Source organism: Phycodurus eques, chromosome 3, assembly GCF_024500275.1.
Source record: "Phycodurus eques isolate BA_2022a chromosome 3, UOR_Pequ_1.1, whole genome shotgun sequence".
Taxonomy (NCBI): domain Eukaryota; kingdom Metazoa; phylum Chordata; class Actinopteri; order Syngnathiformes; family Syngnathidae; genus Phycodurus; species Phycodurus eques.
The window spans coordinates 4504970-4529343 of NC_084527.1; the positions used below are offsets into that span (position 1 = coordinate 4504970).

At 44.3% G+C, this 24374-nt stretch overlaps 1 protein-coding gene across 1 annotated transcript; it reads right to left on the minus strand.

The window, feature by feature from the left end:
• Positions 1-1014: 1014 nt before the first annotated feature.
• gas2l1 (growth arrest-specific 2 like 1) lies at positions 1015-22909 on the minus strand. The gene is made up of 5 exons (XM_061671580.1): positions 21889-22909; positions 13473-13580; positions 7076-7172; positions 6175-6475; positions 1015-4811 (listed from the first exon to the last, which is right to left on the minus strand). The coding sequence occupies exons 1-5, from the start codon at positions 22567-22569 to the stop codon at positions 2924-2926; spliced, it is 3075 nt and encodes a 1024-aa protein (XP_061527564.1). The 5' UTR covers positions 22570-22909; the 3' UTR covers positions 1015-2923.
• Between the last annotated feature and the right edge of the window lie 1465 nt (positions 22910-24374).

Consider the following 24374-nt stretch of genomic DNA (forward strand, 5'->3'; position numbering starts at 1 on the left):
AAAAAGAACTTTTGTAAACACACACGGAAGGATCTTAAAAAAAAAAAAAAAATTTTTAAAGTGTGGTAAAGTGGCTTAAAAACACAAAAACTGTTTTATTACTGTCCAGATATGTTTGAACTGCTTGGTCCTTTTAACTAAGGCCGAGCCTTGACAACTACATGTTTCATTCAAAGTTGATAATAATAATAATAATTATAATAATAATATTAAAAAAAAAAAAAAAGACAAATTAAATAAATGTAGTGGTAGACAGAATCACAGAAAATATATATATATCTAGCTAATGGGGCTACATTATATTGGTGCACTGTTATTTAAAATATAATGCTAAATATTCTTCACAAGTTAGTCACTAGTCTTGTGGCGTATTACAATCATTTTCTGCTGAAGGAGTATTTGAATGCGCTCTTTAACGGGTTCTCTGCTGGTTGTTTTCTAATGAATGCAGAGTTAAACTGAAAGTGCTATTGACCTCGGGTTCAAAATACATTTTAAGTACACAACTCAACAAACTGCTCAGTGCATTTGTTTTTTGACCCACAAATAGTGAATACTACGCGTGCAATCGAATAGTGAAGACTCATATGATGGAGTACTCGTGATGTGTAAATTAGGAGTCATAATGTCATGATGGTATTTCACTGTTTATGATCAGCCAAGTGTGATTGGTGCAAACGTGGCAATAAAAACAGCCACAACAGCAGCAACTCCAATTTGACCAAAGGCATAATTATGGTAACGATCTGCACATACAATTTAAAATTTAAAAAGCCTTTTTGTATTAAAGTTTTGATGTCTTCAACATGAGTTCAGTTGCCGATTCAGCTTTTGTGGCCCACTACAGCTTTTGTGGCCCCCTGGACGACTGAGAATCTGCACACGCTTTTCCATATTTGTGCCATCCCGTTTATAAATCTGCACAGATTAACATTATATTCCTCCTCTTTAAGAACTGCAGAGGAAGACATAATGAACTAGAATCATTCAATCAGTTCATTCTTAGATTTCAGAAGGAAAGCATTTATTACAAGAACAACAGCTTTTTCACCCTTGAAAAGAACAGTGAAGTATTGCTCACTTTTGTACATCAAAGTTTGACAATGAGTGCATTTTATAGATTGACTCGAGTGAAAACCGCATACAAGATATTCTAAACACTCAGATTTTGCTGGTCGGGGGCAGACAAACGATGATCAAGTTTTGGGATCATTTGAATTTTAGTTTATGATCATGATAATCCACACGAAGGGCTCACATTTGGCTTTCCTTCAACAGATTTCATTTCCAGTATCTTGGTCAAGGATGCCACGCAAGTCCAATGAGACATCACTTTATAAATAAATAAATACGACCAACATTAACCCCTTGCATCCCTCTCGTACAGTATGTACACAAATATATGCACAGTCCTTTTAAGCCCAGTCAATGTGTCAATTCCCTGCCATGTCTCCATAGACCATTACATTAAAAAAAAAAAAACATTTTGAGACATGAAATAAAAAATAAAAAAAAAATAGTGAGAAAAAGCATTCATTTGAACCATTTCTTAGTTTGGTCTGCAGGGCACTGACACAACAATTCCCTTATTTTTTTACTTAATACAATTAAGTAAATGAATAAAGGAACCACCTTATTAAACACATATCAGAAGCACTATTACAAGCTGGAGTGTAGTATTTCACGGAGGTAATAAAAGAACCTTTATATCCAGTCACAGTAGCCAATGTATTATTTATGCAGAGAGTCAAGTTAAAGTCCTCGTTTACCAATGAAATCTCATCATACTGCTTAAAGATGTTGTGCATCACATTGCATTAGGACATACGGTATCCTCGGGGTATGGAAATGTGGGTATTGTCTTTCTATGATGAAGACTGTTACGGTCTAAACAATGCTAGCTTTGCTCAAACGGGTTATTTTTCCTTGCGTGTTTTCTTGGTTGTCAAAACTAATGGCATTGAAGGACATTAATTCATATGTCGCTAAAATGGGCAATGACCTTTGCAATTTTCAACATTCTTATTCCATTCATGCAATTCAAATAACCAGAAAATGATGGCAATGTAGTGTTGTGATTTTTTTTTTTAACAGAAACATTCAAAACCTAACCTGTGAAAATATTTTAAGGCAAAGGGAATTGTCAAGGCATTTCACCACCCAATATTGCATAGCTAAGGCAGCCCAGGACTTAATACAGCCAATATGTACATTATATTCATTGCATTCTTATATACAAAGCACCCACATTCCTCAGCGGCCACATAAACATGTATTTGTATTTACACATTCATTCTCTACTAAGCAACTGACATCTGTACACGTGTGGGTTCTTAAGTAGTTTGGTCGGAGGCAAAAACTCCACATTTCTGTCAGTGAAAATGACAACAAAGCAATGTAACCGTCATTGGCCCATAAATAACAATTAAAAAGTGTAAGTTAAACAGTTGTACTGCATCAAAGAAAATCTAACCCATGTGTATATTGTAAATATGTCGATGTTGAGCCAAAGAAGACTTCTAGTAAGGAAACGATAGCAGTTTTTTTTTTTTTTTTACTTGCAAGGCCGTAAGCAAACCACAAGAGGGCGTCAATCTATCTGACTAAGGTTTTGTGATTGGAAAAATTGCAGTTTGAAATCTCTGGCACTTGACCCTACCCTGCACATGGCAGCACATATGCTCTCTCTATCGCTCTGTAAGTGTCAAGTTTTTAAAAAATTAACAAAACAAAAAACACCTTATTATTGGCAAAATGTTCCACAAGCACACCTTAAAATGAATGATCGTAAAAGTCATGTCAAACACCATTCCTTTGGTAATAAATGATTTGGCTAGAGTGCAAAATTAAAGCAATGTAACATGCAATAAAACAGTCTATAACTCAGTCCAAAGTATTTTTTTACACAGTAGTCAACAGTAAGCTACATGCAAGCTTCAGTATCCAGGCTCCCCGACTTTCCAGGGTAGGCGCGATCCTTGTTGCCCCTGGCGGGAGAACAAGGTTGAGGATGAACGCCATCAGCGATGGCCGGGTGCAGGATGTTGCAAGCGGGACGGCGGGAGTTACGAGGGGAGAGTGGCGGCGTGTGGCAGGGTGAAACCTGCGCGTCTCTGAAGCCGACCAGCGTGGGGATGCGTGAGGGGTTGTTTGCCGGGCCGTTGTCAGCACGAGGCCTCGTTCTGGTTGCAGGTTTGTGTTTGGAAATCTTCTTTTGTTCTTTGTTAGAGGGCAGTCCTCCTCTGCCTGCGTCGCCATTGGCCAGGGGAGACGTCGGCGGGGGAGATTCAGAGTGGGATTCGCTTAGGCTGAAGCACATTGAAGAGTTTTCACTGGAGGAGTCCTGGAAGGAGCAATCCTCAGATAAGGGCAGGGGCACAGTTGAAGGACGCGCCTCTGGAGGCGGGATGTCGTCACTACCGTCACTATTCTGTCCATCATATGCTAAGCTTGGCTGGTGAGTCTCCAGAGGAACGTCTGCTTGGGAGGTTTTGTGCCATCCGTCATCTTGTTGGCCCCCGTGGTCTCCATTCATATTTGTACAGTGGGCAGTTTGGGGAGCAACCTGAGTCACAAGTCTGTTCGCGTCTCCAGGACAAGAAACATGTGTTTTCTGCCCCATGGAGCTAGAGATGGCCGGGAGCTTCTTGAGACCCCCTCCATGAAAAGTCAAAGGGTCATCTAAGGGAAAGTGGCAGGGATTCGTCCTTTTGGACTCCCTGAGGTCCGGCAGGGCTCCTATCTTTGCACCCACGTTCAAGGACGAAGAGGAGGAGTTGGAGGATGAATAAGCAGAATCTGTGATATTAGAATCACTGAGCGCTGGTACCGAATGGGTTCTAGGGCCATGCTGGCCCATTACTTTACTCGACGCTCCTCTGGCTTGCTGCGTGTTGGCTAAATACTCAGCTTCAAAGCTGCGATACAGGTCTTGCTCTCTCTGGGGGTCCAAAGCTGGCAGCATCTGGAAGCCACAGCCAAGTCCTTCGTCCTCAGGCTCATGACGGCCCAGACCAGACCAGGTTCTACTGAGGCCTCTCCCATCTGGTCGAGGGCCGTGGCACGATCGAGGAGGGTGGGCAGCGTGATGGTGAGAGTTTCGGGGAGTTGAATGAGGAGATCGTCGTCCTCCTGAATTGACTGGGGGCAGCAGTCTGCCTTTCCCTCCGGAGGGCAAGCGAGGGAGTCTGGGACTGTTTGTTGTCTTCTTACTCGGGCTGTTGTTGTTGTTGTTGCTGTGGACTCCTTTAATGGGCGAGTTGGAGCACGAGGACGACTGCCTCTTGGACAACACACCACCTGTTCTAGGAGACCACGGGGGCGCTTGTTTATTGCAAGAGTCCTCTCGTCTCTCTGCCGGTTGAGTATCCCTGTGGCTGGGACCGGACCCCGGTACGGCTTCACCAGACCGCGTATGGCCAGGTACTTTACTCTGGCTGTGCGAACGAGGAGCGTGCAACCTTCTGGGACCTTCGTTACCAAGGGATCTGCCCCTCTCTGTCCGTGGGCTTCGTCCTCCATCAGACGCTTGAGGCGGGTTAGGTTTCAGTGCGGAAGTGAGCACTGAGCGTTCCCGAGACTGGCTGCGTGCACGCGGCAACGCGCTGCGCGGTGTGCTCTGATTTGCGGGCCTCTCAATCACGTGCTTGCCCTCCTTGCGATTGACAAGTAAGACAACCTCTTCACTAGAGCGGTGTGATGTCCCACTGAGAGAGAGACGTCCTCCTCCTCCTCCTCCTTTGGAGGACGCTGCGGAAGAGTCACTGTCCCCGGAGAGACGCCTGGTCACCGGCAACATTGTCTCCCTCGTCCTGAAACGTGAGAAGGGGAGAGTCATTTAAATTTCACATATTATTTCTCGTAGTGCGCGTTTACCACGCATATTTGCTGCATCATGTTTTCCCTGAGTCATTTTTCAAGGAAGCAACACTTTTGTGTCATAGCAACTTTTCAAACGATACACTTCATAAAGTTCCATAATAGAGTAGATTTGTGACAACCTGACTGATGACATATTTAACTGACCCGAGGCTCAGTATTCCTCTGTACAGCGGGCTGTGACGGCCAGAGGGATTATCGTCAGGTGGGAGGATTAGAACTAAACACACAGTACTGCTATTTCTCAATTAGGCACTGTTCCGTTGCAACGCGCCGATGGGACTATCCACTCTAAGTGTATAATCAGCTCTCATTGTTCACTTTGACGAGGATGATAAGAGCTAAGGTCGATATATAAAGACTGTGATGTGCTTCCAAGCGTACGAACAGACTGTAAAATAAACAGTGTTTTGCCTATTTCTTACCTGTTCGTGATCAAAAACAGACACAAAACGAAAAAGGTTTTCTAAAAGATTTATATTCGTTCTAACTCATTCATTTGTTATTGTCTTTCAGTGATGTGAAATACAGTCTATATCATTTTGTTTTTAGGCTCTATCTATCATGGATGATTGTTGCAAAACACCAATTTAGTCATCCATAGGAATTAAATATATATGTCCTAACATGGTCATTGCCTGCAGAAAGCCAGTCCACCTGTTGACCTACTTCCCCAGTTAGCTTTGAACAGTTGTCGGGGGATAGTTGGCCAATTACAATTTCTCTAGTTTGGAATACAACACCCACTCGCAGTTAATTTGAAAGTGATCTTGACTTTACATCTACTCAGTGGCATTGCTAAATACGGAACAAAATAACCACATCATTTTGTCTACAATGATATTTTCCCACTGAAAGTGGATTTGTCACGACTATCCAATCACTAAGATGCCAATTCTGAAGTACATCCGAGGTTGTTTGTTCAAATTAAGCGAGAGAAAGAAAAAAAAAATGAAGTAATCAAGTTTCATGCCTAGGTCAGAGAACGAACGATTGGAGAGTGACAAGTTAGAGGAAGGAGAGCGTGTTGTTTAATATTCTCCACTAGAAGGTGCTGAAGAGTGGCTGGCTAAAGAGGATTTATCACGGCAATGTCACCTGAGATTAGATCAGTCTGATCTGGCCTAATCTAATCTGCTTCCTGGCATTTGCACTTGTTGTGCATATGTTCAATTCTTTTTTTTCCTCTGTCTGCCCCACCGGGTGGCACAAACGAGCAAGTGGCAAAAGATGACCTCGATTGCTTCTGTATCATGAAAGCGCTCTAATCCACACTTTATAGACACGCACACTCACCTCAGAGGATTGAAAGGTCGAGATTCCGAGCGGTCTCTGGGGGGCCGTGGCAGACCAGTACGAGGTTCGGGTTCAGTGGGGGCGGAGGGGTTCTGAGGGTGGCTAGGCCTCGTGGAAGCGGAAGAGGCACAAGGTGCGGAGGAGGGCTCCAGCGAGCGTCTGTCGGCTGGCTTGTAAGGTGCCGTGCCATCGTTTCGCCAGTGTGGACCAGGACTTGTGGAGCGGGATGAATGTGCACTTGAGGACTTACTCTGGCCTCCCTGACTTTGGCCACCGGCCTTGGCCTGATGGTAGCGATGGGCTGCGAGGCGACAAGTGGACGTGGTTTAATAACAGAAAGCGAATCAAAGACAATCAAATCACGTTTTTTTTTTTTTGGGATCGCATGAGTGCGGCTAAACTGTTGCGTACGGGCCCTCGATCAAGATGTGACCCAAGTGGTTAACTATGCGGCGCTGACTAAATGTAATTGCAGCTTGCATCAGCTGTCCAAACTTCATGACATCACTACTTCAGAAACAGTTTGGACCTGCTTGTAAAGAGTTATTGCAATATTAAAGTTAGGTACTTTCAGGTACTGGGAGAGGTTATTGCACATTTTCCATTACCAAACCTGGATGAACGTGTTCGTTTCTTGGCTAACGTCCAATGAGTCAGAGGTCAAAATGGAATAAAAAGAGTGCACACAAAGCTGAATAGCAATGAACGGATATATTTTGAATTTCTTCTCATGTCTGACTCTTACGGTGTCCACAGCTTTTCTGAACACAGCTCATCCATTGCGTATTATTTGTTTTTATAGCCGTAAATCAGTTGTGACTCAAACAAGATGCTAAAATGTGGCTTTTTTATTTATTTATTTTTTTTTTTTTTGCAAAGAGCAAAAAGGGAGTGTGCTCACTAAAGGCAGCGCAGCGACACGGGTCATGCTTGTCCAGATAGTGCTCGAGCGTGTCCCAGCCCCCTCCGACACGCACCATCACATGAGTACGAAGGACCTGAGGGGAGAACACACAAAACAAGGTTTCAACAGACAAAACAGACACATCACATCGCCGTTCACGGAAATGTAAAATGAATGAATCTTTTTCATGTAGTGCAGCACAACAGTCAATAGATATGCAAATTCCTCAAGTGGGACAGCTTGCGAAGATGTTACATAACACCTCGATGCCCCCTTGTGTCACCCTCCCCCACACCTCCTTTCTCCTCCATCACTCCCAGCTGCTGTCATTAAGAGAGCCGTCTGTTGCCATGCCAACACACAATTAAACAGAAAAGGTAGCAGAATGAAGAGCCAATAAAGGCTTTCATTTTGGCCTTTTGCTTTTGCTATTCCCTCAGAGGGTGGCGTGGTGAAATTAGCATGCTAACAACTCACTCCCCGTTGTACTCTATGGCAATTTAGTTGTCGGAGAAAGTAGGAAGGTGTGGGTACCCCCAGCAGTGGATTTGTCACTTCGCTGCTCTTGGAGGCACACGCATCCACAAGATCACAGCAAAGAGGCACACTCCCTCCAGGCAGAAGCTGTCCTCGCTGAAGCCTGACGCGCCGCGCCGCCTCGTGTTGTGTAATAGGTGCCGCCTGCCACATGTTTGAAAAGGTCGTACCTGGGTCTGCGGGGCCCGCAAAATGTATTTTGGGCACATCACACGTGGCATAATGGCAGTCAGGAAGAGGCCACAGACACGGATGTCTGACCCCACCTTCTCTGTAATACGTTTGCCGTCAATCCACTCGTCTCGTCATCTGGCTCGCTCGGCTCCCCTCCTGCATGATGCTGCGTCAAAACAGCTGATCTGCTTATCTCTACCAGAGCATAAACTGCTTACTCTCAACTGACCTGGCTTCAAGCTGGTGACAGCTTCACTGCTTGTCTGGTATTACTATCGAAGTACAAGTACAAAAAAAAAAAATGATACTATTTTAGTTTTTTTGTGTGTGCGTGTCTTTGTAGATGTACAACCCCAAGTCCTGCATCAAAAACCGACATCAATGTGTAAAGGATATCACCACATGGGCTCAGGAACACTTCAGAAAACCAATGTCAGTAAATACAGTTGGGCGCTACATCCGTAAGTGCAACTTGAAACTCTACTATGCAAAGCAAAAGCCATTTATCAACAACACCCAGAAACGCCGCCGGCCTCTCTGGGCCCGAGCTCATCTCAGATGGACTGACGCAAAGTGGAAAAGTGTTCTGTGGTCGGACGAGTCCACATTTAAAATATTTTTAGGAAATTGTGGACGTCGTGTCCTCCGGGCCAAAGAGGAAAAGAACCATCCGGACTGTTATGGATGCAAAGCCAGCATCTGTGATGGTATGGGGCTTTGTTAGTGCCAATGGCATGGGTAACTTACACATCTGTGAAGGCACCATTAATGCTGAAAGGTACATACAGGTTCTGGAAAAACATATGCCGCCATCCAAGCCACGTCTTTTCATGGACGCCCCTGCTTATTTCAGCAAGACAATGCCATACCACATTCTGCACATGTCACCACAGCGTGGCTTTGTAGTAAAAGAGTGCAGGTACGAGACTGGCCTGCCTGCAGTCCAGACCTGTCTCCCATTGAAAATGTGTGGCGCATTATGAAGCGTAAAATACGACAACGGAGACCCCGGACTGTTGAACAGCTGAAGCTGTACATCAAGCAAGAATGGGAAAGAATTCCACTTCCAAAGCTTCAACAATTAGTGTCCTCAGTTCCCAAACGTTTATTGAATGTTGTTAAAAGAAAAGGTGACGTAACACAGTGGTAAACATGAGCCTGTCCCAGCTTTGTTGGAACATGTTGCAGCCATAAAATTCGAAGTTAATGATTATTTGCTAAAAACAATAAAGTTCATCCGTTTGAACATCAAATATCTTGTCTTTGTAGTGTATTCAATTAAATATCGGTCGAACATGATTTGCAGATCATTGTATTCTGTTTTTATTTATGTTTAACACAACATCCCAACTTCATTGGAATTGGGGTTGTTGTTTAGTTTAGTTACTTTCTTCGATTTTGATTCGCCACATGTACTTTTGGTGTAATACTTTTGGTAATAATACTTCTGGTATTATTTCTCTCTTTTGTGCCAGGGTAGATATTGAAAACACAAATGAATACAGAAGAACGGCCTGAAGGTCATACCATTTGAAATAAATTATTATTTTAAAGAAAAGTCTGGTTCTGGAACAAATTACATGGTATGCTCTAAAAATATGATACAATGTCATAGTCTTGTAAAATCAAATCAAACTATCTCAAATTTTAACAAAATGTGTCGAAACTAGCAGTTTAATTTCAGTCTGTTGGCTTTTTCTTTTTTTCAGGGTGAGGAATGACATTCGCTCACAATTGAAAGACATTTTGCATGTTACAACATGCTCAAATACAATCTAACAAATACGCAGTGTGCATTTTCAGTGAAATTCCATAAAAATACACCAACTGGAAAGCAGATTTGGAAAGGAAACAAAACATTTTAAAGAGGAAGGCAAAAAGGAAAATGTGTCATGTTCAGGCGTTGCACATATTGTACATTTGTGGAGCTTTATCAAATCGGTTATAAAATCTATATTTGTGTGAATATCATCGGATTCTTGATCATTTATTTCCTTTTCTTAGGATATGTAGTTCCTCAGATGTTCATTTTTCAAAGCATTTTTAGAAGCATCCAGCATTATCTTTCCACTGTATAAAGTGAGGCATAAATTGAATCAAAACAGATCACTTAATACTAAATTTTTTTACGATTAGAGTGACTAAGTGATGCTCCAGTGAGCAGATATAAAACCAATATCTGCGCAGATTTACAGCACCTCGTGCCAAAGCATCCATTACATCATTCAACATCACACTCTATTTTATTTTGGTGTCTTGTAGCAATCGCAACCATCTCTTTGTTTCATTTTTTTTCAACTCATAAATTTTAAAGCATATATTTATTTCCAGATTCCACAAGCTGGCTGATAAGACGCTCAGGGAGCTTTTTCCCACTTTGCCTCGCTGGCTCAGCTGCTGAGGCATCGAGACACTCAATCCCTGTTCCTATGGCAACAGCATCTTAATAAATGCACGTGTTGAAGCAATTTCCTCTCTCATTTTGACGATCAAATCCTATATTTGTGACTGAAAGCATCCGTCCCAGTAAAAGTGGCCTCCCTTGAGTAAAAGAAACACTATGAACTACCCCTCTGATCAATTGCCTGTTTGCTTCATCTGTTTCGTGGCCTTGTTTAGCCCCGAGACCCTTGACAAAGCTTGAGCCGCTGAATAGCTTTTCTTTTTTGCCGGGGGGGGGGCATTCAATGTGGCCCCAGCTTCTTCTGCTCAGTAGAATGAAAGAGGCATGTTGGCCGCACTTGTATGGCTGCTCGGGCATATGCATAATCGCTGCCATCCTTAGTGAGGAACCAGGAGAAGGCGGAGACAGCGTGAAGAGAACTAATCTGACAAGTGAAAACGCTCCCAGAATGGCAGATGAGCACACGCAAACACACACATACACACCCCTACAATGCACATACGCATAAATAATGTCACGAGTGGCGACACAGCATCACATTGATCAATCACATGCCATTCAAAAAAAATGAACTACTACGGCAGTACTGGTAAGATAAGTCATATAGGGTGCACATGTATAGTCATGCTAAAGAATTATAGCAAAACATGCACTTAGCAGTCAGAATATTAGGCACCTTTGCACAGTCTCATGAGATCTAATGCAAAAGCTGTAGCAATCATTCTGCCCTTAGATGATGATGCTCGGAGAGCTTTTTTATTTAGATCTGCGAGTTACGAGTGCTATATTGATAAGGTGCAGCCGCTCACTGAGAAATGTTTATCGGCCTTGGCAGTGGGGCAGATCGAGGCTGTAAATGCACACAATTTGGTACACCATCCAAAGAGCCCGTTAATGCGGCGGGGGTGGGTGGGGGGTGGGGGGGGGGGGCACCATTTAGGCAAGCGAGACCGAATCAATACTGTCCAGCAGTCTCCCCAGCCGGTCCTGTGAGGTTTGGTCTTCATCTGGAAAGTGAGCCAAAGAGTGCTGCTTGCCCGAACGACAACTGAGATGTAAGCCAATGCAGGAAATGACTTCAAGCTCTATTTGTGTCTCGCTGGGAAAAAGTACAAATAATTTAAAAACAGCCAACCGAGAGTGCAATCACAGTGCTGCTATACATACAGTGGAAAGTCAAAATTCAAAACAGCTGAAAAGTCTTTGAATTGACAGGAAAACTCAAGGGGTTGAACCATCGTCGTGCAAGACATCAGCACATCGCCCGAGACTGGACGATTGCGTTTTCCTTTAGTTTTTGGGCGGGACCGATGAGGATTAGGGGGGAATAATGTAGTGCCGAGATTAGCATAAAACAGAGCTGGAAATCAAACTTGTTGCGATATTGCAGTCTCGTGTAGTACAGTATGTTAAACCTAAACCTTGAAAGCCTTTTTATTTAGTTACAGTCCAAGTGATATGTTGACAAGGTGGACCTACTCACACAGAAATATTTATGTATGTTTTTATTTCAGTGTTTCTTATGTTTATTTCTTTTTATTAGCATAGCAACGAAAGTGGAACATATCGGTCCTGGCTGAATCATATCGTGAAACGGCCAATAAATCAATAATGAAAGAAGAATGGAACGTGCATCATAAGCTTTATTTCATCTTAACGTTAAGAGACTCACCTGGCGTATAGCGTCATCAAAGTTGAAGTCTAAGCGGAAGCTTTATTAGCATTATTTGTCCCAAACTATGAGAAAGACCTACCGGTGCACATTAGACAAGCAGCCTCAATGTCCATTTTTAAAACACGTTTTTATTCCTTGCCCTTTATAATAGCATGAGACTCTGCCCTTGTTTTATGTCTCATTAATTTTTCCATACAATGGACACGGGAGTCTTTTTTTTTTTTTTTTTGGACTCGATACATTTTCATTGTCGTGGTAACGATTTTTTTTAACGGATTCAAATTTGGCAAGCTTTAAGACATCTTTTGAGCTTCTTTAGTGGTTTAATGACTCTATACCTATGTTCCAACTTATTTTTTTTTAAGGACAGGACCAGAGTTTGATTTAATTATATTTTTTATTTACTAGCTAAGATATTTTATTTATTGTTCTACATTACAATACCAGCGTTCAATGTTCTTTAGAATTGAAATTGTTCTTAAAAAGGATCTACTTGAATTATTATGCTCTATAACATCATTATATCAGCGGCATAAAAAACCACAACGATATTATCGTTTGTTGTGATAGTTTTGGGGAAAATATATTGTCCTAAAAATATATATTATGATAATATATTGAGAGAGAGCAAGAGCAATGGATAACACAACAATATGGTACAAATAAAAAGCAACAATCGTCATATAGCAGAGGATAACTGTATCTGTATTTCGGGATGACAAGTCGCAGGGACTCACTGTTCTGGGGATGGGACTCATTGTTTCCAGGCACATGCATCCTGGGACTCACATAGTGTCAAGTGTAAAATGATCTACGGATGTGTATTTGTGTACAGCACTTTGTTTCAGCTGCGGTTGTGTTCTATAAATAAAACGGAGTTGGGCTGAGACTGTGGTTAATTTCTTTTTACACTTGTGTGACTCTTAAGAGGGTAAAACCACATAGATGACGTCAAGGCGTCCTTCCCACGACATATGATAGATGATGTTATTGTTTTAACATATACATTACGTACATACGATTCACACTCGTACGAGAGTTAAGAATGTTACAATGTTACCTGGGGGGAAAAAAACGTCTGTGCATTTGATAACGGTTTTATGATGTGGACATTTTGAACCTGAACGGATGAATAAACATTTCCATTATTTCCTATGGGAGAATTGGTTTAAAAGTTGGACCAAATCGGAGGTTAATATATTTTCAGTCCACTGTAGTGCGATTACACTTTCAGACTGTGAGGATAAAAACAAAAACAACAACAAAAAACAGCTCTTTAACATGCTGAGACAGCCCTCTGTTTTTTCCTCCAGATTTCTTTTAATTTTTGTATTTTTATGATACCGCCATATGGTTTGATGCAAATCGAGCAGACCTTAAAAGAACATAGTAATAATGGCGAAGTACAGGTTAAATCCAGCTGACTACATCATAGCTACAGTAATTGTATACTGCGTGCAACAGTTGAATTGAAGTTGTTTAAATAAAAGGGATTTAAAGCAGTTAAATATTCCTGGAGTCACATTTTGAACTGTCCACTTCATAGTAACATGTCATTAAGTAGAATCATGTTTGATGATGCAGACAGAGAGTGATGTACATACCCTTATGAAGATCAGTGCACTGGAGTCTCCCACTTTGTACTTTCCTTCTGACACCTTGATCATGGGAAACTGAGCCGGACACGAACACCGGCCCAGAATCTCACGGACCTGAGAGGAACGAAAGACAACGCACGCGTTAGCGATTAGCTCCGCGGTGACCGCTTCCTGTGCCGCTGTGTCTGTGGCGCCAATATGAGGTCACGTTTGGTCAGGCGCCTGTAATTGTGGAAAAAAAAGCAACACAAGTCTGGATTATGTACGTTTGAAGCGTGCGTTATTTTCCTGCCAACGCCGCTCTTAGCATCTCGGTGTGCCACCTGTTTCTCTTACCACGTTAGGAGCACTTCCTTGCTTAATTTTCCATTTTTATTTTGGGGGAAAAAAAAAAAAACACACAAAAAAAACATGCCAATGAATACGCTCTGTACTATATGACATTGTATCTGGCAGTGGCATTATCAAGCGATGGTAGGGAGGGAGCCCAGAAACCGGAGTGGTAGCAGTGGGGGTGGTGATGATGATGATGAAGTCAGCAGGCCAGCGCCGCCAGCTGGATTTGAACTCGTGACGGCGAGCCATCGCCCTTGCTGTGGTCGGGGCTGCTTATTAGGCAACCGGAGTCAGACGCGACTGCCGGGTGGGGCGAGATCTGCCTGTGCTACTCCGCCTCGGGCGCGCTCAGGATTGGACGACTCGCGTGTTGTTCTTGGCATCTGTCGCAAACAAGTGGGCCGGATCTTGTTGGCTTACAGAACATAAATCAAGCAAAGGAAGAAGATTGCTAGAACCTTTTTTCTACGTGTGTGAACGGGGAAAACCCTACGTTTCGAAATAGCGGAGCACAATTCGTGAACGATGCAATAACTTAGCATTTTAATTAGGGCCCGATATATGGAGTTTATGAAAAAACAAAGTTTTTTTTTTTTTTTGTTGGTCCCTTAGGACTTACAACAATAAAGATATGAATTACAGGCAGAACATTTGACTTTGTCTTCCGTATTTGTTTAACTTTACAACAACGATGAATCAACAAAAATCAGCTGATTTTTGTTTTTGTTTTTTTAAATGTCATTATCCTTGTCTTCCAGTACGTTGTAATGTGATAATATGTGGGGGGGAAAAGGGAAAAGAATTGGACAATATTTGCCAATTTGAAAAGGGCTGATATCAACCGATTAATCAATCGGGCCCTAATTTTAATAATCAAAATCAATTCTAAAAAAAAAACACACATGGATATAATTTGATCAAAGCAAAGAGACAAAGAAAATACACTCGAGGTCGTGTGATGTAAGCAGACTCACATTCAAGTAATCGTGGCAGTCGCACATTGGAGGTTCGGTCCATTATTATTTATATTTCTGTATTGATGTCTGTTGGACGTGTCACGTCAGTCTATGCCTCCTATCTTTACTACCGCAATACGAATTTGCCTTTGTGTTTTAAATGTAACACCGAGCAGCAATTCAATTGTGAACTGAATGTGTTCTCCTCAAATTCTGCTTAGCAACAAATGCTGTTGATAAACTGTACCTCTGCTAGATACTTAAAATCATCTGTTATGATTTAAAATTCATCACAAATCATTTGTGTTGTCTGTGTTATTTATAATATTGTTACCGGGGGGGAGACAAATTGGAATTTAAATAAAACACAGCAGATCGTAAGAGAGAGAGAGAGAGAGAGCCCTGCCGTGACACCGCTGCTGGTGTCACCGGTACAATAACGTTCAAGTGGGTCAAATGAATCTGTGTTAAATAAAAAGATGTTTGACGCGGCGCCCGATGGCAATGAGCTATGAACATGCAGATGAGATTAGAATGCATCACGCCAACAACTCCCGTCCTTTATACATTGAGGCTGCAGCACAACAGGCTTATGGGATGAAAGAAGTGCCACCTTCACCTGTATTATGGTGTGTGGAGAAGACTCTAATTTCCTTTTTTTGGGTGGGGGGGGGGCTCCTGCAAAATGAAAAGGGTGGAATCACCCGCTGTGCTTTGTTTGCTTACATTGCTGCAGCGTATGTAAACGCCTGCCCTCTTTCTGTCTGCTCCGTCACTGCCATTTTCATTTTGTGAGTAGCCCTGTTTGGAAAAACCCCAGCCTGTGACTTAATGGAACCATTTCCATGGTAACAGGCACACACAGACACACACACACACACACACACACACGGCCTTCCCTTTTCAGTGTTTCAGTTTGCCATCATTTTTTTTTCTTCATTCTCTGCTTCTCTCAGCTGTTCAGCTGCATGAGGTCACATATTTTATTCCGAAGGCTGAGCCCCTCGACGTTTGTTGAAGTATTTCCCTCTTCAAATTAAATGTGTGCTCTTCCCAAGCGGGGGGGGGGGGGGGGGGGGGGGGGGGGAGAGAAAGACAAGGTCAGGTGGGAAATATTGGAAAGAAGCTGCTGAAAAACTGATGGATGAATTATAAATGAATGGTGGCCACATGAGATGCTCGGAGTAGAATCTGCAGATGTTCAAAAAAGAAAAAAAAAAAAAAAAGAGACAAACTGAACGATCCACAACATCCGAAGTTAGGAATGTCTCGCTGCAAAAAGATTATGAAAAGATCGCCCTGACAGCGCTTTTGGTTTAAATTACGGCTAAACCGGAATAACACTCGCTATCCCTGACAAGTCCTTTCTGCACAGTGCGAGTCAACTCGTCTTCATTCCTCGCCTCCCTGACCTGCAAACACACGAAGGAGAATTCGTGGCAGAGATAGACCGATAGCCTTCCCCTCGGGGACGGCGAACAGAGGAAACGCGAGGGGGGACGGGGACGGGGGGGACAGATCAAGATTTGGCATGCTAGTCCTCATTTTCTTCATGAATGTGTACGACTATTTCACTGTACGGGTTCTGTGCGAATAAGAGTCCATGAGTCAACAATCCATGTTGGCTTAGTGCTTTTCTTCAAACTTAGGTGCGCTCGCGTGCGGCGACACGAGCTGAGCGTTATACAAGAGATAATCATCGCCAAGCTTCGAGTAACTTCAACAAACTGGGTATGAGAGAAACTCCCCCCATTTCCACTATTTGCTGTCTGTGAGTCAATTGTAGGGAGGGACAGAACACAGTGTTTTCAAATGCAATTCAAATTGTGATGATGATATGGCAATTTTAAAAGGTGAAAGGCGAACAAATATTTGATCTCCTGTCATGAATGAAAATTCCTGCGTGGAAACTATGCCATATACCTACTTTACGGACATTCGAATTGAAGTTTTTTGGTTTTGTTTTTCCTTGTATTGGACTTGTAGGGAACATTGGGACAACTCAAATACCGGTCAGAAAACAAATTGGTTATCAGGGTCGGAAAATAATAACATGGAAAACATATAGGAAGCTGAATAACAGGTTGAACATTTTCCCATTATATGAAATTGTAACATTCATGCCATACGCTACATAAAGGAGCCAGCACCAATTTAGATGTTTTCATCTTACCGTGGTTGGCTTGTTTTTTCTTCGCGTATCTTAGTTTACAAAGGCTAAGTGAAATCATATTTCTTGCCCCGAGGCGAATTCAAGTAAGCAATGATTCTTATTTACAGCGACATAATAACTTGTCGCCTTTCAACATTTACGTGATTGACTGAAAAGATGGCGTTTCTGCCGAGTATGCTGAATTTTATCTGAACACATAGCTGGTTTAATGGACCCCAAAGCGAAAGGTTACGTCTTTAAATGTTACATAAGTCACTTTCCGATACTTCTTAGCTGTAGCGTGTGCTTATCTAGGCTGAAAATGTTATTATACCTGCACAGAGCAATCGAGTGATGACTGAGCCATTTCTCAACATTCCAAGAAGGTGTTTCCGTCCAAAGTCAACCACTTGAAGATGCTGCACAAGGCCGCCCAGATAAACGTGCAGTTAAACAGCCGTCACGTGGCCAATCAGCCGATCTCGTGAAACAAGTGTGATAAGAAGCCATAAAACAGACAACACGCCAATGAAATCAGATGTTTAACACAGCCAGGAGGAGAGACACATTCGGCACTGTGCGGAGAACCTTAAAAGCGGTGACACCTTAAAGGCGTGCGAGCATGTGACAATGGAGACAGAAGCAGCGAGTGGTGCCACGTTCTCCCAGCAAAGCGTGTGAGCCAATGCAAGGCAGGGATGACCTACTTTTCTCGCTCTCCACTGGAGCTCTTCCCTCTTCCCTCTTCCCGGCAGCATCCACTGCAGTCAGGTTTAGCCGAGTGTACAGTAAAGTCACTTGGGGCGCACGCGCTTTTGTCTGCTACGCTTTTTTTTTTGGTTTTGTTTTGTTTTGTTTTTTTATTTCCTCAATGCATGAGCTGGAGCACAAGTCTAAAGGCTACGGTCTATTCCCTCTTCTTCGCCCTGACCTCTGCTCCGATCTCCATCCAAACAAAGACTTTGATTGAAGTGACAAACGTTTAGTTACAGCACTGTCAGCAGTGACAGTCTATTCGTCTACCACAAGACACACTGTACTGTTTCTTGGCTTTATCTGGCAACGAGAGGTGGGGGATGGAAACGAAACGTATGACGCCTCGGGTTAGGGAAAAGATGAACCAGCAGGAAATATGTCGAAAGGATGGTGTTTTGTCTTCACATGTATACACGCAGCACACTGATGGCTACATGGGCACAATACGAGTACGCATTAGAAGCAGGGTGTTTGTATGTTTTCAAATGATAACATCATGGCATTGCACTGCCTGTATGAGTCGCTCAAGGCTTAACAGCAACCTAGAAAATATACAATACCGAAACGCATACAGTGGAATGTGAGTGGACTTGGAGTCAATGTCTTAATCTCTCTCTAGTGATGATGACATGATCAGATCTTTATAAATGCATCCATACGGATATGAATTGTTTGCATGAGTATTCCAATGATGTCACTCATATTCTTTGCGTTGCAGAACCACTGACGCACGGTGCCCCTGACTCAAGGTCTGACGAAGGAAATGAGTGGCCGTCTACTTCCTTAACTTTAAGCGTGTGGCGGTCCCACGGTGAGATGAGTAACGACAAAGGCGTCGCTGTATCACCGAAGAACGACAATGGTGAACGTGCGCAAGCGGCGAGTGGCAGCAACCGGGAAACAAACACGACGCCGGGCTCTGCGTCAACTGTTTGCTTTGAGGACATTTAAGCAGTTGGAACTACCATGCATAATATTTACCTTGTCAGTGGCTAACAGGACAACTGCATGTTTATAGAAGGCGGTCTAACTTTACAACTATTGTATTTGTTTCTTGGGGAAATCAACGATCCCGAGGTAACTGAAGACATTTCCTCATTAGCGAACGCAGACGTTAATGGAGAGGTCCTTTGCGAGTCGGTCGGAAAATGCCGCATTATTAGAAATCGATAGGTAAAGCGAGAGTCGTTAAGCGAACAGTGAAATGCATCCATCCTGTGCGATGCAGGAACTCTGTCTGCACGGCGGAGAGCAGAAGCCACCCAGTCTGCGCCGACAGCTGGGGGCCGATAAAATTAAGACCCGCAACTTTCTTTCGCTCCTTGTCCGACAGACATGACCAAACGCAATGAGGTTTCCAGTAATTATGGAACACTAATCTCGAGGCAGGCTGCGACTTTTAATAGGAACACAAAGGAAAGCCCCCGAACACTCTGCAGGATCAATTTGCGAGCCTCTCAAAACAACAAATGCATGGTCACAGATGAGCATAACGCGTGCCAGCGGACCAGACGCCACGATTGCCTCGTGCCTTTCGAACACACTCCACGTATGTTTACCCGACAACTTTTGAAACGCTTCACATACTGAAATGATGCTCTCGAAATGCGGCAACGTGTGTGCCAGGCCAGTCGTTAGCCATCCAGCTTTCCAACACTAAATACATTTGATGCCTTTATAAGCGCCACGGTGATTACAACGCTGTGTTCCATCATTTTTGTTTTTGGTTGCGACGTACTCATGCATGCCCAGACTGAACACTTAACATGCACGAACATGTTCTCTGCTTACAGACTACGGCTGTCAGAATTTACAACTTTTTCCATAAACATCATCTTAACTAATGGCCAGAAATACAGCATTTTTATCCACTTTTCGTTAGAAACATCTGATATATAAATGTCTGCCTCAGAGTGTAGTCGCTGTTGTTTTGTCAACACTTCAGCTTTCTCCTGTTTATGACCAAACCTGTTTGTTCATTCGCCAGTTGGAGTGTCTTTCTCATCACTAACGAATTGTGCACAATTTGAGCGATACATATTTTCCAATACTGTATTGTCACATGTTAGGCTGCCACTATCGAATTTTCTTAAAATGGATTTTCCTATTGAATATTGATCAAATAATCAAATAATAATTTCCCCAACACACTATTACAAACAAATATATTTTGGAAATGTATTATTAGAAAGTTATTATTACTAACTACTAACATGCAGTTTACTCTCATTTACGTTGGTACTGAGCGGATGGTATAAATTTGGTGTACAGAATTTTTAGATGGCAAAATGCTACATGCGGTTAGCCATCGTGATTAGCATTAGCGTGCTAGCGATGACCATTTGAGGTCAAAAACCGCTAACGATCACGCAGCTCGCTCGTACTCATCGTGTTATATGTACATTTCCCAGCGCTAGTCATATGAATGCAATTAGTCAAGGAATAAGAGGCAGTTTGCCAATCACTTGATAATAAGTTACATTACTCGTTCACAGTGCGCTACAAAATGCAGTTTACGCATGCTGGCGTGACAAGCAAATGAAAAAGCTCATTTTGAGAGAGGAAAAAAGTTGTTCCTTTGTCCTATAAGTGTCGTCGTATAAATCCTCAGTCAGATGAGTGTGTACACAGTCTGGAGAAATCGTCACGTCAGACCGGCACGACTGTCGATCGCCCCCCGCTCCCCCTCAAACCCTCTTCTATGTGCTGTCGTCTTTTCAGCGTCAAAGAGACACATTGTTTCGCTCATCAAGGCGCGAACATCAACTTCACGCTCGAGCGTGTCTGCCGCCGCGCTGCTTGGCCTCTAACGCGATCTTTGCCTATCTCATGCGCGGCCCCGGGAAGAGGTCAACAGGTTGAACCACAATGACAGGAAGGGAAATGCAATCAAAGCAAAGGCACACTGTTCACATCGACGATAGGGAACCAGTTGGACATCCGAAATACACAACCTTCCTGATTTGTGAGCGGCGCCGAAAGTTTGCACTATAGCAAAACCGATTATGACCGCTAATAAAGGCAGCCATGGCACGCAAATGACATGAAAGTTGACCACATCGCTCTCGTGCGAGTCGAGCTGCTCTACACACAACTAACCCTTCAGGTGAGATGGAACGTAACGCGCCTCTCACACGACCGCAGTGCAAAAAAAAACAACAACACTACTGGACACACACCGGGTGTCGATATCGGACAAGAATATTGTCACGTAATAATGAAGACCGTGAACTGAGAGCTACCCGATAGTGTCAATCGAGCTGACTTTAGAGCCCGCGAGATCGCTCGGTTGCATCTGACGTTGCATCCTAATGGCCGAGTTCTACGCCGCTCGTGTCAAACGCAAGACCCATTTTACCAATGAGGCAAAACTGTGCACCGGTTCAATTCTGCATGCTACTAGTACGACTAGTGAAGCGCTAGATGATAACTAGTGGAATTTTATAGTGTCGCTAGAAGCCCGTCGTGATCAACTCGTGCACAGTTTTGGCTCACTAGTAACGTGGTCGTTTTACTCGGGCACCCTCGGTGGGATATCGAAGACATCCCTAAACGTTTCGCCGTACAGCCGTTCGACACGGTGATTTAGAGAAGTGGACAAAACACAGCCACCAAAGATCTCATCAAAAAAAGTTGTTCTTAATTTGAAGGCAATTATTATGGTTTGAGTCTTAATTCACACGTTTAAAGAAAATTTCATTGTATTGAGCGCGTCCACTTTCCCTTCTCGTGCAATGGACTAGTCCATTTTGCTGCAAATGTGCAGGCCGGATTCAGAAAGAGGGTGACAATTAAAAAGATAAAAATAAAAATGTTGGCGCATCGTGAGGAAAGTGAAGCGGAGAAGCTGAGAGGGAAAACAATCAGGTATCGTTTGGTTTGGTTTTTTTTCACGATGACACCGAATGTGCGGAACCGGCAGCAGCGAGAGAGAGCCAGACCCGCTTGCCAGTCGCAGTAGCGCTGCTGTCAGTGTCCGCCGAGGCGGATGCAGTTTTGAGATTGAAATTGTAAACCATGTGAAGCGTTGATGAATGTACTTAAAATTGAGATGATCTACTTGTTCGGTGATAATCCTCAAGAGGAATTTGAAAGGGTTTGATCTACCTGAATGTTGTCAAGTTGAGACTTTTGAGTTGCTCTTTGCAGGACACACATGTGGAGGGCAGGAATGACGAAATACACTCCAACCCCCCCCCCCCCCCCCCCCCCGGTGACTTACCAACTCGTCCAAATTCCTCATGTCACACAAAACTCTCTTGTGGGGCCACACGAAAGGTTCCGGCTCGGGCTCGTCCTCCGTGCGCGCGAGGCACCCGCCGGGCGGGCTCTGCACCTCCGGCTCCCCGGGGTCCATCTGCAGGCCGCCCCGGTGGTCTCGGATCTCCTCTTCGATCTCCTCCTCCAGCTGGACGAGCATGGGGGCCGGCATGCCGAACTTGGCGCCGCGTCGCGCCACCTCCAGCAGGCACAGGACGAAATTCTTCTCGTTGCATCGCTCCACCAGGTCGTTGGTCTCGAACATGAGCACGTCCTTGATCCGCAGCTCCCGGCGGCACCAGCCGATGAAATTGGACACGTTGTCCCGGGCCAGGAAGGAGCCCGCGCTGACGTTGCGCGACTGGAAGACCACGTCGTTGCGGGGCAGCTTCATGGACTGGGCCGCCTCGGGGTGCTCCAGCCGGAAGTCCCGCGCGGCTCGGTTGACGTTGTTGGCGTGCCGGCACAGGGCGCAGCCGGTCTCCAGGCCATCGGCGAAGGTGTCCGCGCTCAGGTCCAGCTCGTGCAGGGTGTTGAGCCATTCGGCCAGGTCCTCCTTCATGGCGTACAGGTACTCTTCGCTGGATTTGAAGGGCCGGATGCTCTTGGAGGCGGCGGATTGGATGTTGCTCTGATCGGCCATATTGTCGGATTATGTATCGATACGAGTCTCGCTCCGAATCCTCATGTGCGAAAGAGCGTACGGACGCGCCCGTGCCGGCGTGCGTGTGCTTCGCGCCGCTGCCGCGGGCATAGCGGGATGATGCGCGTGCTCCGGATGCGTTTTGGGCTCCGCGACAGCAGTCGACGCGTCCGCGCGCGGCCGTGTGCGTGTCCGGTCCGAGATGGAATAATGGCGAGCTCCGAGCGGCGGCGGCGGCGACTCCACGCAGCGCCACGGGGAGACTCGGCCCATGTCGCGCCGCCTCCCGCCTTCAATATGTTGACCTGCCGCGGGGCTTAAAGCGGCCGAGCGACGCGGTGGCACATCCCATTATGCGGATCAACCGGCGAGGAGGAGGAGGAGGAGTAGGAGGAGGAGGAGGAGGAGGAGGACAATTTAACCCCATCGGTACCGGACCGACAGAAGGCTTGCAACAACTTCCACTTACTACTTGAAATGAGACGTAAGACGCTAACTCTCATTTGACGCCGACTCTGCGCGAATGAGCGATGAAAACGACTTTTCAGCTCAACTGAACAACTTGGACGTTTGCCCGCAAACCGTTCAAAGGCGAGGCCGGAAGAGATCAAAGACAAGCAGGTTGACGTCATTATCCCACGCTCGGGGGAGGGAGGGGCGTATTGGCGTGCTAAACATGCTAATATAGTCGATTTTTCGTAAAGCGACGTAATATGTTTATGAACCGACATGATTTAACTTGCACACTTTATGCACCACATTTTTTTGTGTCATATCTGTTAGCGCAAGCGGAAGCGCAGGGACTTCAGATCCATGTAGATGGCGTCGACGGCCACCGCATACGGCGGGGTACACCCTGCAAAGGCCGTCTTCAATGGACCTAACATGAATCTTTTGGGAATGTGGGAGGAAGTTGGAGGACCCAGGAAAAAAACAAACAAACAAACAAAAAAAACATGCATGAACATGGACAACATGTAAACTCCAGACCGGCGCAGATGTTTGAATCCAGAACGTGACCTGTGAGGCAGACGAGTCAACCTCTAGTGCTACCATTTGTGTTCTTTCCTGTCTTGGATCGTTGGTTTTGGAATATAAACATCAGGTCGTTTCTTTCTTTAGCATTTCAGCTTGCTAATAACATCTCTTTGAATTCACAATAGGCAGTGGTCAACAATGACACGTAAGGTTCAACACTGCAAATCAGAATCATCTTTATTTTGCCAAGTATGTCCCAAAAACACACAAGGAATTTGTCTCGGGTAGTCGGAGCCGCTCTAGTACGACAACAGACAGTCAATTGACAGAACACGTTGGAGACAAAGACATTGACAAAAAAAACAGTCACTGAGCAGTAAAGGGTTGCTAGTTATCTGGTAATGCCGGTACAAATTATATATATATTTTTTTTTACAATTGTGCAAAAAGATGTAGAGCCCTCTTAGAGCAGTTTGAATGACTAATATAGCAGTAGCCCGGTGCAAAGGACTTTAAAGGACAAACTCCTTGGCAAAGCTTAATTTTTTATTCGGCTCCCATACGAGAGGTTTATTTATAAATACACTCCCTGGTTTTCTTCTCACTATAATGAAGTCTTTGTGCGGCGTGTGAGGCCGAGGCCTCCTGGGCTCACGGGACTATCATCCCGCTGCAAATCTCCTCAAGCTACATGACCTTGACAAACGATTGTACGGTGCTTCGGCAGCGGCGTTTTGTCATTCCTGCTTTAATATGAGTGAGTGACACGTGACAGAGCCTATTTTAACAGCGGGAGATTGATCGGAAAAACTGGACAGCCGTTCATC

Excerpts from the sequence above, each read along its gene's own strand:
- gas2l1 (XM_061671580.1), bottom strand. The coding sequence starts at position 22,569 with ATGGCCGATCAGAGCAACATCCAATCCGCCGCCTCCAAGAGCATCCGG. Across the intron at positions 7,173-13,472 it reads GTGCACTGATCTTCATAAGG|GTCCTTCGTACTCATGTGAT; the intron begins GTATGTACATCA and ends TTCTCCCCTCAG. Across the intron at positions 6,476-7,075 it reads GTGTCGCTGCGCTGCCTTTA|CCCATCGCTACCATCAGGCC; the intron begins GTGAGCACACTC and ends GTCGCCTCGCAG.